Source organism: Athene noctua, chromosome 1, assembly GCF_965140245.1.
Source record: "Athene noctua chromosome 1, bAthNoc1.hap1.1, whole genome shotgun sequence".
Classification (NCBI taxonomy): domain Eukaryota; kingdom Metazoa; phylum Chordata; class Aves; order Strigiformes; family Strigidae; genus Athene; species Athene noctua.
Window position 1 is genome coordinate 96,261,342 of NC_134037.1, and position 13,172 is coordinate 96,274,513.

The 13,172-nt window shown below is 41.9% G+C and overlaps 1 protein-coding gene across 3 annotated transcripts in view; it reads right to left on the reverse strand.

Moving 5' to 3' along the window:
- Positions 1 to 598: 598 nt before the first annotated feature.
- MOCS1 (molybdenum cofactor synthesis 1) overlaps positions 599 to 13,172 on the reverse strand; it is a 35,824-nt gene continuing 23,250 nt past the window's right edge. Inside the window, exons 5-11 of one of the 3 annotated variants that reach the window (XM_074897036.1) lie at positions 12,917 to 12,978; positions 11,551 to 11,662; positions 11,127 to 11,239; positions 10,461 to 10,571; positions 9,513 to 9,633; positions 8,006 to 8,053; positions 599 to 3,987 (exon numbers count right to left, since the gene is read on the reverse strand). In XM_074897036.1, the coding sequence (XP_074753137.1) occupies positions 3,116 to 3,987; positions 8,006 to 8,053; positions 9,513 to 9,633; positions 10,461 to 10,571; positions 11,127 to 11,239; positions 11,551 to 11,662; positions 12,917 to 12,978 (1,439 nt within the window). In that variant the 3' untranslated portion in view covers positions 599 to 3,115. Of the gene's footprint in view, positions 3,988 to 7,990; positions 8,054 to 9,512; positions 9,634 to 10,460; positions 10,572 to 11,126; positions 11,240 to 11,550; positions 11,663 to 12,916; positions 12,979 to 13,172 lie in introns of all 3 variants that reach the window. The other 2 variants (XM_074897038.1, XM_074897037.1) reach the window with 2 other exon arrangements.

Sequence of the window (13,172 nt, forward strand, 5' to 3'; positions counted from 1 at the left end):
TAGCGTGGCCAGCAGGGACAGGGAAGGGATCTGACCCCTGTCCTCGGCACTGGTGAGGCCGCACCTCGATTCCTGTGTTCAGTTTTGGGCCCCTCACTACAAAAAGGACATTGAATGACTCGAGCGTGTCCAGAGAAGGACAACAGAGCTGGTGCAGGGTCTGGAGCACAGGTCGTACGGGGAGCGGCTGAGGGAACTGGGGGTGTTTAGTCTGGAGAAGAGGAGGCTGAGGGGAGACCTCATCGCCCTCTACAGCTGCCTGAAAGGAGGTTGCAGAGAGCTGGGGATGAGTCTCTTTAACCAAGTAGTAAGTGACAGGACAAGAGGGAATGGCCTCAAGTTGCACCAGAGAAGGGTTAGACTGGATATTAGGAAGTATTGCTTTACAGAATGGGTTGTTAGGTGTTGGAATGGGCTGCCCAGGGCAGAGTCCCCATCCCTGGAGGTGTTTAAAAGAGTAGAGTCAACATAGCACTGGGGGATATGGTATATTGGGAACTGTCAGTGTGAGGTTAATGATTGGACTGATCTTCAAGGTCTTTTTCAACCTAGATGATTCTGTGAATAAAAAGGGTATTCAAAGTAATGCAAAACATACTCCATTATGACTAGTATTTATTAAAAATGCAGTGGACAAAACAAAAAAGCAAGCCTCCAAAAAGTAGTCATTTCCTCAACATATATTACACCATTGCCCACCCAGCACCACTGAAACAAACAGTGCTATCAGCTCATTTCATTGGCAAGATGTTCTGTTGACCTGTGCTTGGTTTATTATCTATAAATGTGCATAGTTTCAAGACTGGATAATGTAACATGAGCATAAAATGGCACCGAAGTCTGTTTGCCCAAAGCTTCCAGCCACTCTCAACTCAAGGAAGTTGTGAAATGTGCGTAAGTAGTGAAATGTGCGTAGCAGTCATGCATGTGCTCTGTAGTCTCTTGTATGGTCTCATGTCCTTAGAGTGAGCTTTACAGCATGACAGCAAACTTCTCAGAAGCCAAAGAATCATATGCCTCAAAGCATCATTTTATTACTACTCATTTTATTAGTACTGAGTAGGTCTAGTTTCCTTTTTGTTTCCAAAACTAGTTAGAGACTGGCTGAAGGCAGGGAGGGCACGGTGTGTTGTGGGTGGTGGTGGGAATTAAGTGCTTCTGTAAATCAGTTAAATTTAGCAGGTTACACATGCTTCCTTTTCCTGGCAATTTGTTTTCATGCTGAGCTAGGAAAACTTTTGCCCTGCAGGCACAGCAGCTCCACAGATGACCATGGTCTCTCATATATGCAGGGTCAGGGTGGTGGTTGGCGCTCAGTACAGCAGTGCTAGATACATTCCTGGGAAGGAGCAGGAGTGCCCCTACTTACAGACAGATCAGGGGTATCAAGGGAATGGGGACTAGCCACTGAATGTAGGTGTACAAATGTTTATGGAGCTTGGGCAACAAGCTTTCCAGACTCCTTCCTCTTTCAGCTGTAGCTACTGTGTGGCATTGTATGTGCTGTATATCACAGTAACAATGAATAAACAATCAAATTTATTCACCTGCAATGGAAAAGGTAGCTAGTGTATGAGATTTGTAAAGGATCTGGAGTAAAACCTATTGCCTCCTCATCTTAGATCTGTGCTTGCTTTAAGTGAGCAGGATGTGTGTGACTGTTTTGTGCTTTACTGATGCTCACAGTAATCTAACCTTATTTAATGAAACACAGCTACTTGCAAAGTTTAAGATGCTTTTTTGGTAGCCTTTTTGACATTATTAGAGCTGTCTTCAACTCTCTGTGCGTACGGAGAGGGAGCACCCTGAATCATATGCAACTTCACATTAGCCATAAGCATTAGAAAACAAGTAAACCAAAGTTGAAAACACCCTGTTAGGAGAATTTAATTTAACCCTTGAAAAGGGCCCATCAGTATTAATAACAATGTTGAGTAATTTCTTACCTAGGATAGTCAATTATCAAAGCTATTTAATGCTACATGACAGTGGCCGCTGGTATATTTATGGGGACATGTTAAGTGCTCTGAGGCCAGAAGAATTCATGAAGTGAATTAGAGAAATATACAGGAGAACACTCTGGCTGAGGCAACAGCAACTAACTTACTCTTCCAAGTGGCTACTAGTCCTTAAAGTTTGTTTTATCTGTCAGGACTACACAGGTTGCTGGTTTCTAGGAGCTGCACTCCAGGATTAAAAAACTGAGAGTCTTCTGGGAGCTTGGTGTGACATCTATTTCTAAAGTCAGGGAGAGCTGACACCTACTTCCATGCATGGCATAATTAAGCCCTTAAGCATGCAGACACAGGGGCTCAATGTATTTGAGTGCTAAGGTCAAAATGCTGGAACATGCTTCTAACATTGCTGATCTGAAAGATACCTTTTACAAAGTAATTCTTCCAAACCCAGAAATCCTCTGTTTCTACATCATGTTTTACCCAGCACTCAAGGCAGAGAACTGGGCAGCTGCCATCTTTTTGTTCTTTTGAAACTTCCGTGGGTATTTCCCACTTGTAGGCAAGGGAAGCAGTAGCAATGCAAAGGGACAGGAGCTGCCCCTCTGACCCTGGCTGTTCCACAGTTATAATCTCTTGCTATATGGCAAGGTTCCCGAGCTGTGTTCTTCTCACCATCACCTTCTAAATTCAACTAAGGAGGTCAGTGGGACAGATGGACAGACAACTCTGAAATCTTAATCCTTGACTTAAAAGTAGTTGCCAAATAACAGCACTTTCAGCACTTGCTTCTTTTCCAGAGCTCTTTGTTGCATGGTGTGATGACAGCAGCTGTGAATATTTCACAACAAGAAGAAAAAAAACCCAAACACATCTGTGGTATAACTAAGAATCTTTGCTCAAGCTCATGGTGAGAACACTGAAATGAAGGTACTGGTAGAATGGATAAGTCTGTCCTCAAAAACACATATGGTTATCAAGAGGGATGAGTGCCTCCACTGTTCACCCAGCAGTAAGCTGACAGGGTAAGGCAAAACTGGAGTCATAGGGTTGTTGGACGATATACCTGCTGAGGTCTCCAAGCCTGAGGAAAAGTAGTTCTGCAAGAAGCTGAACCGGAGCAGTGGTCACCTGGAGGGCTGGAGGTGTCTGCATGTGATCTAGACCCTTGAGAAGTCTCCCCTCTGCCCGCCTGTCTTACTAAGCAACTTCACCTCTTCAATCACAATGTCATGAGTAACTGCTTTGCACATGTCATACACAGTCAGGGCAGCCAGGCTGGCAGCTGTTAGAGCTTCCATCTCCACACCTGTCCTCCCCCAGGTCTGACAGGAGCTGCGAATCACCACTGCATATCTGGTCTCATCCAGGCTCAAAGACACTTCAACATGGTTCAGGGGGATGTTGTGACACAACGGAATCAACTGGCTGGTCAGCTTGGCTCCCTGAATTCCTGCAATCTGGGCTACTGCCAGCACATCCCCTTTCTTCACCTGGTTCTGCCTCACCATCCCAAATGCCTTCTCACCCAGACAGACCACAGCACCAGCAACAGCACTTCTTCTTGAATCTGGCTTCCCTCCAACATCAACCATTGTGGCCCGCCCCTCCTCATCAGTGTGAGTCAAGTTGTCAGAGGCACGAGGTACCTTGGTGCAAGATCCCAAATCCCTGGTGCAGAATTCAGATCCTGGACTTGCCTCTTTGGACTGACAGTCCACAGAAACTTGGCCAACAGGAGAAGCCTCAAGGCACTTTGTGTCAAATGTGGAGCTTGGGTCCTTCTGGAAGACACAGCAGCCTCTAAGCTGTGTTTGTAGAATTCCTGTCATTATATGGCACTGTTGCTCTGGGTGAGATCCTGGCAGGAAAAGTTGTCCTGTAAGCTTATTTTTCATTAATGCTTTCCCCATTTGTTTGGGTAAATTTGCTCTCAAAGTCAGCCAATGGCTAAATGTGTGGCTGCACTCTCTTGAATTTGGGGGGTTCTGTAGGGCATCTTGGCATAGTGAGAATGACATCAATGCAGGCTCTGGGGGGGAAAAAAAAAAAAAGTAACATGAGAATACATCTTAGTAACTGGAAAGCTAAACTAAGTCTGAGAACCCTGTCATAGCACTGTTTGGGACTTCTGGTATTGCAAAAACCTCAACAGGCCTGCAAACATCCGCTTTTCTCCTCAAGCTCCTTCTCTCCTCTCTCATCAGTTCCCTGCATTTGCTGGTTTGTTATTATAAACCCCAAGACTCAAAACACTTAGTTTAAGGTCCCTGACAAGAAGAAACAACTTGCTTTCAAAATGTATCAACACTTACTGAGAAACACCAGCCAAGAAAACCTACACAAATATCAGTTCTGAAGAACAGCAAGTCACAGCACCTCAGCACCCATTAGACCGTGCCAGCACCAGTCTTCTTTTGAAATCCTGGCGGGGTTAATAGGAAATTCTTGCACTCAGATTCTCAACTCTGCCTTTCCAAACACCTTCCTCCCAGCACAGGCAGCTGCCCTTCCTGCTTTCATCTCCTTCTACAGGGAAGGGTCATGCCAGCACTTGAGGACAGCGGGGACCAGAAGCACCACATCTGCAACTGCACTGTCTACCAGCTCAGAGGGTGGCTCTGTAATGAGTAGTACTGCCAGCTCTTACTGCGTTAATGACAGCTGAAGTTTAAGCTCTGGAAAAACCACGCTCCCCTCACTGACAGATAGATTTTAAACCTACTCAGAAGTATGTTCCAAGTCAAGCTGGCAGAGTTCCCAGCTGGCAGAGAGGTAGTAAGCCCTCCTGCCCCTTTTCACCATTTAATCCCTTGGTTTTGGCATTTGCACAGGAGTCTCTTTCACATAAAAGTGATTTGTTTTGTAAGTAAGGAGAAAGCAGTATAGAGGTAAGTAGCTAAGCCCTAGTTTAATAGCCTCATTGATAAGCATTTTTCTCTTTTTTTCTGAAGCTCCTTCTCTCTGCTCTGAGAAACTTGGAATTAGGTTTTGCTCAACAACCTCCTCTGGTAGCTCTCATGTTCAGGGACTCCCTTACTCATGAGTTTTCAGACTGTCCACAGATGAATCAAAGTAGATTCCTGGCCCCTCTATACCTCACGGAGCTACAGGTATGACCCTGAACTGTAACAGACACAGTGTGGACACGCCCCATTGGTTGTGGCCACCCTCCCCCCTTTTTTAAAAACAAACCAACCAATCTCTTCCTTGTTAATCCTAGCCTCTGCTATAACAAGGCTGATGCACTTACCACCTTTTCATCCAATTTACCATCCAAACATTGATCTGAAAGTGCCCATTACTGAAGCTTAAATCAACCATAGTTTTCATGTTGGTTTTTTTTTTTTTAAATCCTTGCAATAATCTAAATTCAGGCAAAGGCTAATGGACTATCCACTAAAATTAAGATTCCTGCAAGTTTAGTGGTAATGTGTTTACCCTCAGAGGAACAAGATTAAATAGTCATAAATGCTTTGAGTGCAACATCACTCTGCTTTAAAAGAGCACAGACAATTATGCTTATTTCTCCTTTCTTTCCCTCTCTCTTTATATTCCTTTCAAAATCCAGGAACTCAAAGTACTCTGTTCTTCTGGATTCCTTGATTAGTTTTAAACCTGAAGGTAAACCCTTGGCAAGATGTCATATCGTCAGGAGAAGCTGGACTGCAGAGGCAGACAAGTACTTACTTCCACAGAGTACACACACATGGGTGGGAGCAGGGAAGAGAAGTATTGTTTGCTCAAGTAGAATGAATGGTAAGTAAAAAGACAGCAACAGACAGTAACGCATGCAAAGCATCTTTGCTTTTCCTAACCATGTACATTTTCTTCAAGTTGTACCTAGCCCTTTCCATCTTCACCCAAATCGTTCATATAGCAGTCAAAAAATATATTAATGTTTTTCTACAGCATGATATGTAGCACTGAAACCATCTGACAAACTGCATTTCCTTATATTCTAATACTGCACTTGAAGTTTGTGTTAGCTTTCAAGAAGCACAATCTTGGCAGGGGGGGTGTGGGGGAAGAAGGTAGGAGATACTTAAATTAAGGAGGAAATTCCCATAACTGAAGTGAATCCATAAGGAGAATAACCTGCCAAAAAAGGAGTATTTTGATTAAGGGAAATAGGATACAAACAAAAAGTATCAGACAACAGCAGTTCAGGGAAGAAGCCAGGTTTGGTTTACTTGGACTAGCAAAACCAATTAGTGATTTCCACAGCATTCATTAAGTTTCATTAAATTAATTCCATACAGACACCCCCCCACTGACTGCTTGCACGCCAGCATTATTTGAAGTTTGTAAGTAATTTGAAACACAATTAGGAAATCTCCTAATGATTCCCCATGTGTTACAGTGGGATACTCTCCACTCATCTCCAGTCTCTCCACTGATGCAGTGACTGCCAGCAGTGAGTCTCGAAGGGACATAGAACAGCATGGGGAGGATCTGGACAGGCTGCCTCTTTGACTGTATGTCTGACAATGTTAAAACACTTTTCAGAAGGAACTTGGATAGATCTGATCTGTAGACATCCCAACATTGCTATGAATGCTAACTCTGAAGAGTGAAGATTATTTCAAAGGCATCTTGAAAAATTATGTAGGTCCCAGTAAGCTGTCAAGCATTTAATATAGTATTTTTCATCTTAAAAAACCCCAAAATTTTTCCTCATGCAGCAAGTCAATACACACTTTAAACAAAGGATCTTCTTCCCAAACAATGCAGCAGTGGCCAAATACAAAAGAGTTGAGAGAGACAATCTTGCACCACTGAAACCATTCACTTTAAAACTCAACATGGAAAATGATGGCCCTTTAAAGGGGGGGCATCAAGTGAGAAATATTCCTAGTGAAAACCTATATTAAAAGACCTCTGTAGATCCTATTTCCTAATAAAGGTAACAGAAGTACAAGCACTAGGATCTTGGTTTAAAAAAGAGCAATTATTATATTACCTGTAGCAAAGACCTGCAAATTCATGCATGTTACCCTCACCCTCCCCAAGGGCACGTTTTAAAATCTGTGTTTTAAGCTGCACAGCAGCTAACCTGCTCCAGAGTATTAACAGGAGGATGAGAGTTTGGGTTTGAAACATAATGTTCATCTCTTCCACCCTTGCTACATTTCCCCCCCCACACCCCCCTTGTTGATAAGAAACAACTGAAGAACTTCCAAAATGCTTTTTTCTTCCTTGCGCTTAAGAAATGCTTGCAAGAGTTAGCATTGTGAGATTAATTGGAAGATAGCTATCTTACGAAACAGGAAAACATAGGCATGGAGGAGGTAAAAACCACACTGGAGGAGATGTGAAAAATCAGTAAGAGAACCCCAACAGTACCACGCTGCTCAAGAACAGAGCTTCAAGCAAAAGGGAGAGTTAGCAAACACCTTCAACAGACAGAACAAGAAGAAAGGCTCCTTGGATCCACAGGGCTGGTCAGAAATCAGACACTACAGTTATGTTCTGAGACTTTGCAGCAATAAGAGGACATTTTGAAAGAAGGAAGCCCCAAGTTTCAGATTCTTCAGTAAAGTAGTGAAGTGAGAAAACTTGCATTTCTGTCAGGTTACTGGCTCTATATATTATAAAAAAAGTTGAATATCTTAATCCAGAGATAAAAGTCTATCCTGCATTCTTTATGTTTATATGGCAACTTGATCAATTTCACAAAACGCCCCCCAAACTGCCTTGTCCCTTACTACACTACTCTTGTTAAGTACAAAGGAAGCAGACAGGAAATAAGATAGGAAAGCTAGTGATCCCTTTGGAAAATGTAATGAACTTTCAAAATTGGAGAAAACAAAACCAGTGCTGTCAATCAGAGGACTGGGTAAGGCTTGGTAGGGGCATTAAACCTTTCCTCTTCTTCCACTTCAGCATGTTAACCACAGCTGCCTTTTAAGAAACCCGCTTCTTTGTCTAAACTTAGGTTGGTTAAACTGGAACCAAACATGAATTAGACTTAAAAGCCCACTCTGCTCCCGCAAAGAAAGAAACCAAACAAAATTATTTTGTTTATTACGTACTGATTTGTCACCCACCAATCAGGATCATTGGCCGGTTTTTCATCTGGGAAATGTTAAACATGCCTAGAAATAAAATAAGGAACACATAAAAATCCTAGCTTTTTAGGTTTTAAGTCATGCATCTGGTTTATAGATTTAGTTTTCTGCTCTTTACAGTGCAACCTGCATGCTAGGAAAACCAAGACTCAATAAAGACTGAGCAAGCTGGAGAAGGGGGAATCTAGCATGGTATTATTTAAAACCACAGCTGACACAGACTTCAAGCATCCAGCTGCTATAGGTCTATCACACTGTAGAACCCTTTCCCAGAAGGCTTTCCATAATCTGAATTACAGTCTACCTACTACAGAATTCAAACAACTTGGGACTATCTTGTTTCTTAACAATAGCATTTAAATGTATTACTTCTACAGGTAATCTGTTAACAGTGTTTCAGTTCAAAGAAATCCTATCACAGAAGGCCCCAGGGACAATACTGGGATTAACGCAAATCAGATGACAATGTCAGGTAAATGCTGCTGATGGCAAAATGCCTTTACTAGAGGGGAAAACACTCTTCTCCACCCTCCCACCCCTCCCCACCCACACTCTCCCAAATCAGAAATTCAGAAATGAGCAGCCTAAAAGAAAAGGAACCAATCCCTCCACCCCTTCCCATATGTTTATAAGGCACTATTTTATCTGGGTCAGACCAATGTACTTTGCAAATTAATCTATGCTCAGATTTAAAAGCTTCCTTTAAATTTGTTCTACATCATAAAAGAGAGGGCAAAAACAACTGTCAGTAATCTGGTAGAATGTGCAAGAGAACAAAAAGGCCAAAGCATATTTTTAGTGTAAAGGGGACTATTCAATGATCATAAAAGCCAGTTCATGTACAAGAGGTCAGCATTCCCAGCTGCAGTCAGGTTACAAAAATATGGTTAGGTTCAGATGTCTCTGAAATATAGTTTGTATCAACATAAATTCAGAAAGACTAATACAGCCGGAGGATGAGACTGCGTCATCATGGACTTTGTGTTATGACTTTAGGCAGAGCACTAGATGAGTGGCTATGAATTTCTGCATACAAGAGATCTGTTGCTTCTAAAAACATCTTAATGCAGTAGTTGGACTGACAGCTCAATTTTAGCTTTAGTGCTTATTTTACAGCAAACCGATTTTAAGACGACAGAGATCCAGTACTACTCCATCAATTTTTGCTTAGCTTTGCTCACATTGTTATGGTGAGCAGTGGTATTTGCATCTCTCTAAAGACAAATGTCAGTCTGAAAGATTTCTAGATGGTCACTGTGGAAGGTTTGAAGACTCAAACCAGACAGCCAGATTTTGGAGGAACTGCAGGGCTGGTATGTTACCCGCTTTCTACCAGACAAAACTATTATCAGATGGAAAAATGCTTTCCTTAGTTCAGCTTCATTCAAGATTCTTTTCCTTCTGGCAAGTCAATGCCTCCCACAGCAGTACCACGCCATTGTTTTCTCTAGTCATTGCTGTTTTTTCTCAGATACAACAAACATACCAGCATGCTGTTTCTTTTTTCTGCCCACTGCTTCTCCAATGATTTGAACCAACTCTTCCTCTGAGGCACCCGTCCGTAGGTGATCTCTCAAGGACACTTCTGAATTCCCAAAAAGGCACACCTGCAGCCAACCCAGAAAAATGAAAAAAAAAAGGAGAAATAATAAAATAAATGCCCTTACAAGTATTTCGTACTAACCTCAGAGTAAGAGTTCTGAAAAGGCCTATCCTATTGAAGAAAGAGAACGTTTATGGAAACTGTTTTCTTTATCTCTCTTCATGTACACACACAGCCTGGGACATTTATGTAACCTAAGCTCATTGGGCCTTCAGGCTGCCTCAGTCATCTGACATTAGACAGCAGCACAGCTGTTGTCAATATCAGGTGACAATGCGCAAGTGCCAATTTTTAATTGAAAACTTTAATTTTTCCCCCAGAAACTGCCAGTTTCAACGTGGCAGGAAATGGTTATCCCTCCCCTTTCTACAGCCGTTGAGCAAATGTACAGGCTTCTCTTGAAGGGGAAGAGTTGCAAGAAGATGTTTGGTGGAACAAGACCGGATCCTTGTGGAATACAAAAGCCAAGCCCTTACAGATGCTTGGATCCTTTTTTAATGGGAAATCATCTGCTTGTCACATGTTTAAGATGATTTTGAATCAAAGATTAAAATAAATGTTTATATTTACTGGGCTTGCAACCATGTTTTACGACTGAAGTTAACTCTGTTAGCAAAACAGAGAAACCAAAAAAAAAAAAAGGTGATGTAACATCTCCCTAACAGCCCAACAAGCTTGAACAAGAATACATACAGCATAAACAAACAGGAGTTAGCTGGTAATAATTATGGGTCTTTCCATCCTACTTTACATCCCAGCTACTTTTAAGGGAAGAATTTCAACACTGCTTTCACTGCATGAAAGCAAAAGGAATCCTGTCTCACTACCAACCTTTAGGTTCCCATCAGCTGTTATCCTTAGCCGATTGCAGGATCCACAGAAGTGCTCTGACATGGAGGTGATAAAGCTGATCTGTCCCTGGAAATGTGGCACCTTATAACTCTAAAGAAATTCAGAGAGGAGAGGAAGAAAAAACAAAAAAGTCAGACTCCTCATTTTTAAAGCTCTACTTGCCCAAAGACCAGAAGACATTTTAACAGATCTTCTTCAGTCCTAAGGTCACACAAAAGAAAAAAAAGGCAATATCAACTTTGTCAGGGGTTTCAGACTATTCTGCCCTGTTCCTGAAATTTCACAAATTTGTTAATGTTTGCTCTTGTAGTTATCAACTGGCAGGTGATGTCAGTAGACATGTTCTTAACTCGGGCAGCCATGACCCAACAAAAGTTTCAAAAGCTGTAAATACAGGATATAAGCCTGCCATCCTTTATATCTGACCAAGGCATCTAGTAAACACACTATATTTCTAAAGGTAAAGACTACAACCAATGTTTAAGTGTCAAACCACATGCAGGCAGCTTGACCAAAATACCAGTTACTACACTGAGTATATTTTACTTTGCTTGTCAAATATACATGCTGAACTTGGGAGAATTTGGGGATTTAGGGCTGGGGAAGATTGGGGACATATTTCACATGTTCTTTGCCAAACCCCACCTTGGCTGTGCTGGAAGTTTCACAGGGCAATTTCTCCAAATCAGGCCATCGTTGTTTAACTGTATCTAACATTTCTTTGTAGCTCACCATCTTCTTGAAGTTCCATTTATTGCCTAGAATTAACAAAACCAGTGTAACTTTAGACTGTGGTTTTTGAGTTAGCAGAGATGTCCACAAATCTCAGCTTTCCCTGCAGGTGTTACAGCCCCAACTAATCCTGCTACCAGTCCTTTCTCTAGTTTATCCAACGAAGACAGACAAACTTCAAAAGACACAACATAAAACTTAAGGCAATTCCTGATTCTCCAAAAGAGCTCACCAAAATTCCAGAGGCAAACCCACAAGGTGAATAACCACCATCTAGATTCACCTGTCTCCAAGGCACACTCCATGCCATGAAGGATCTCAAAGCAGGACTGCTTACCATCAAAGGGCATGTATTCTATGAACCGCACATCAAGGGGCAGATCCTTTGTGAAATCCACAAAGCCCAGCAGTTCATCCTCATTGAAGCCTCGCATCACCACACAGTTTACCTGCAGGAAGAGCAGACACCTGAAATTAGTAAGCAGAGTATGACTTTCTTCCCTCTTACACAACATTTCATAGTCCTTGCAGAAGGCAAGGTAGGTAGAAAGAACTTTATTTTTTTAAAAATAAAAGATAATGAATTGGCAGGATTGCAATAGTATAGACAATCATTTCTGTCAAACTTGCCTGTAAGTTTTACATCCAACCTAACTAAAGTTGATAAAGTTGCCTTCCTAAATGGAAAACCAATAAAAGCTAGGTAACAAAGGCATCGTCTTACCCATCTAAGGTATGACAGTTTTTACTGTCTAAAATGACAGCTCCACTCCCTAGTCCTAGTTGTATGCCTTCTGTAAAAGTAATGGCAGGGTACCTTCTATAGCACTCTTCATGGCAGATCCTAAGCAAATTCCCCAGACCAGGAAGTGTTCACAGCGCACTCCATAACCATAGGCTGCAGGATGATTAGCTCTTCCTTTTTCCACAAAGAGGTTAAAATTGAGTTTGTCCACACATTCTTCATGAACAATATTTACCTTGGAGCCTGAGGTCATGTGTACTTTATCTAAGAACAACAAGATAGCTGTGCAGTTGCTAAAACACTCCCTGTTAGTAAGGCAGATGTCGATGTCCGAATATCATGCATCTTTAGATCTTTCAGGAAAGCCTATAACCTAGTTTAACTTCCAAGTGTTTTTCATAGCTCTATAGCCTAAACCACTCACACATAATAGATCTTCCAAAACATTGGTGAAACTGAAGAGAACCACAGCTGCAGAACTGCAAACAGCTGAGTTAGGGTGAAGTTTCATGTTACAGTTAAGTTGGTCTATCTGTACTGCCAAAGGAGGACTCCCTTTCCCTTCCACACTGGCACTCATGAGAGATAAACTAGGAGAAAATTAATGTCTTTCTGCAGGGTAGTTTTCTGCCTGTTAGCTCCCTTGCCCAAGTTCACAGCTGGGTCAAACAAACACCAAATCAACAGAGGAGGGGAAGAGGCAAGTACCAAGCAGGACCACCCTGTAGCCTGCAGCTAGGCAACCAACAGGCTATGTGGCAGTATGAACCTGTACCTTCAGCTGTGCAAGGAGAATTTCCCTCATGATGTGATCTTCAATCTGCTAAAATTGTTTTTCAGTTTTACCAAAAATTATTCACAGGGGAGAATAACAAATTGCTCATCAGGTGGACTGTACCTTTTATCACAATTTATGGTAAAACACAACAATTTCAGAGTAAATAAACACTGGCTTTACCTTAACAGGACGGTAGCCAAGTTCAGTGGCTTTGTGGATTCCTTCCATTACCTTATGAAAGCCTAAGATACAAAAAAAAAAAATTTAAAAATCACATTCCTTGTTTAAAAACAGAATGCAAAAGGTTATTAGGTAACAAGACAAAAAGATAACAAATAAAACCCGATCCGATTCAGTAGACACAGCTGAAAGTAAGAAGAGCTGCAACTTCAACTCTACACACACCTCCCTCACAGGCTGTCACTGTTACTGTGGT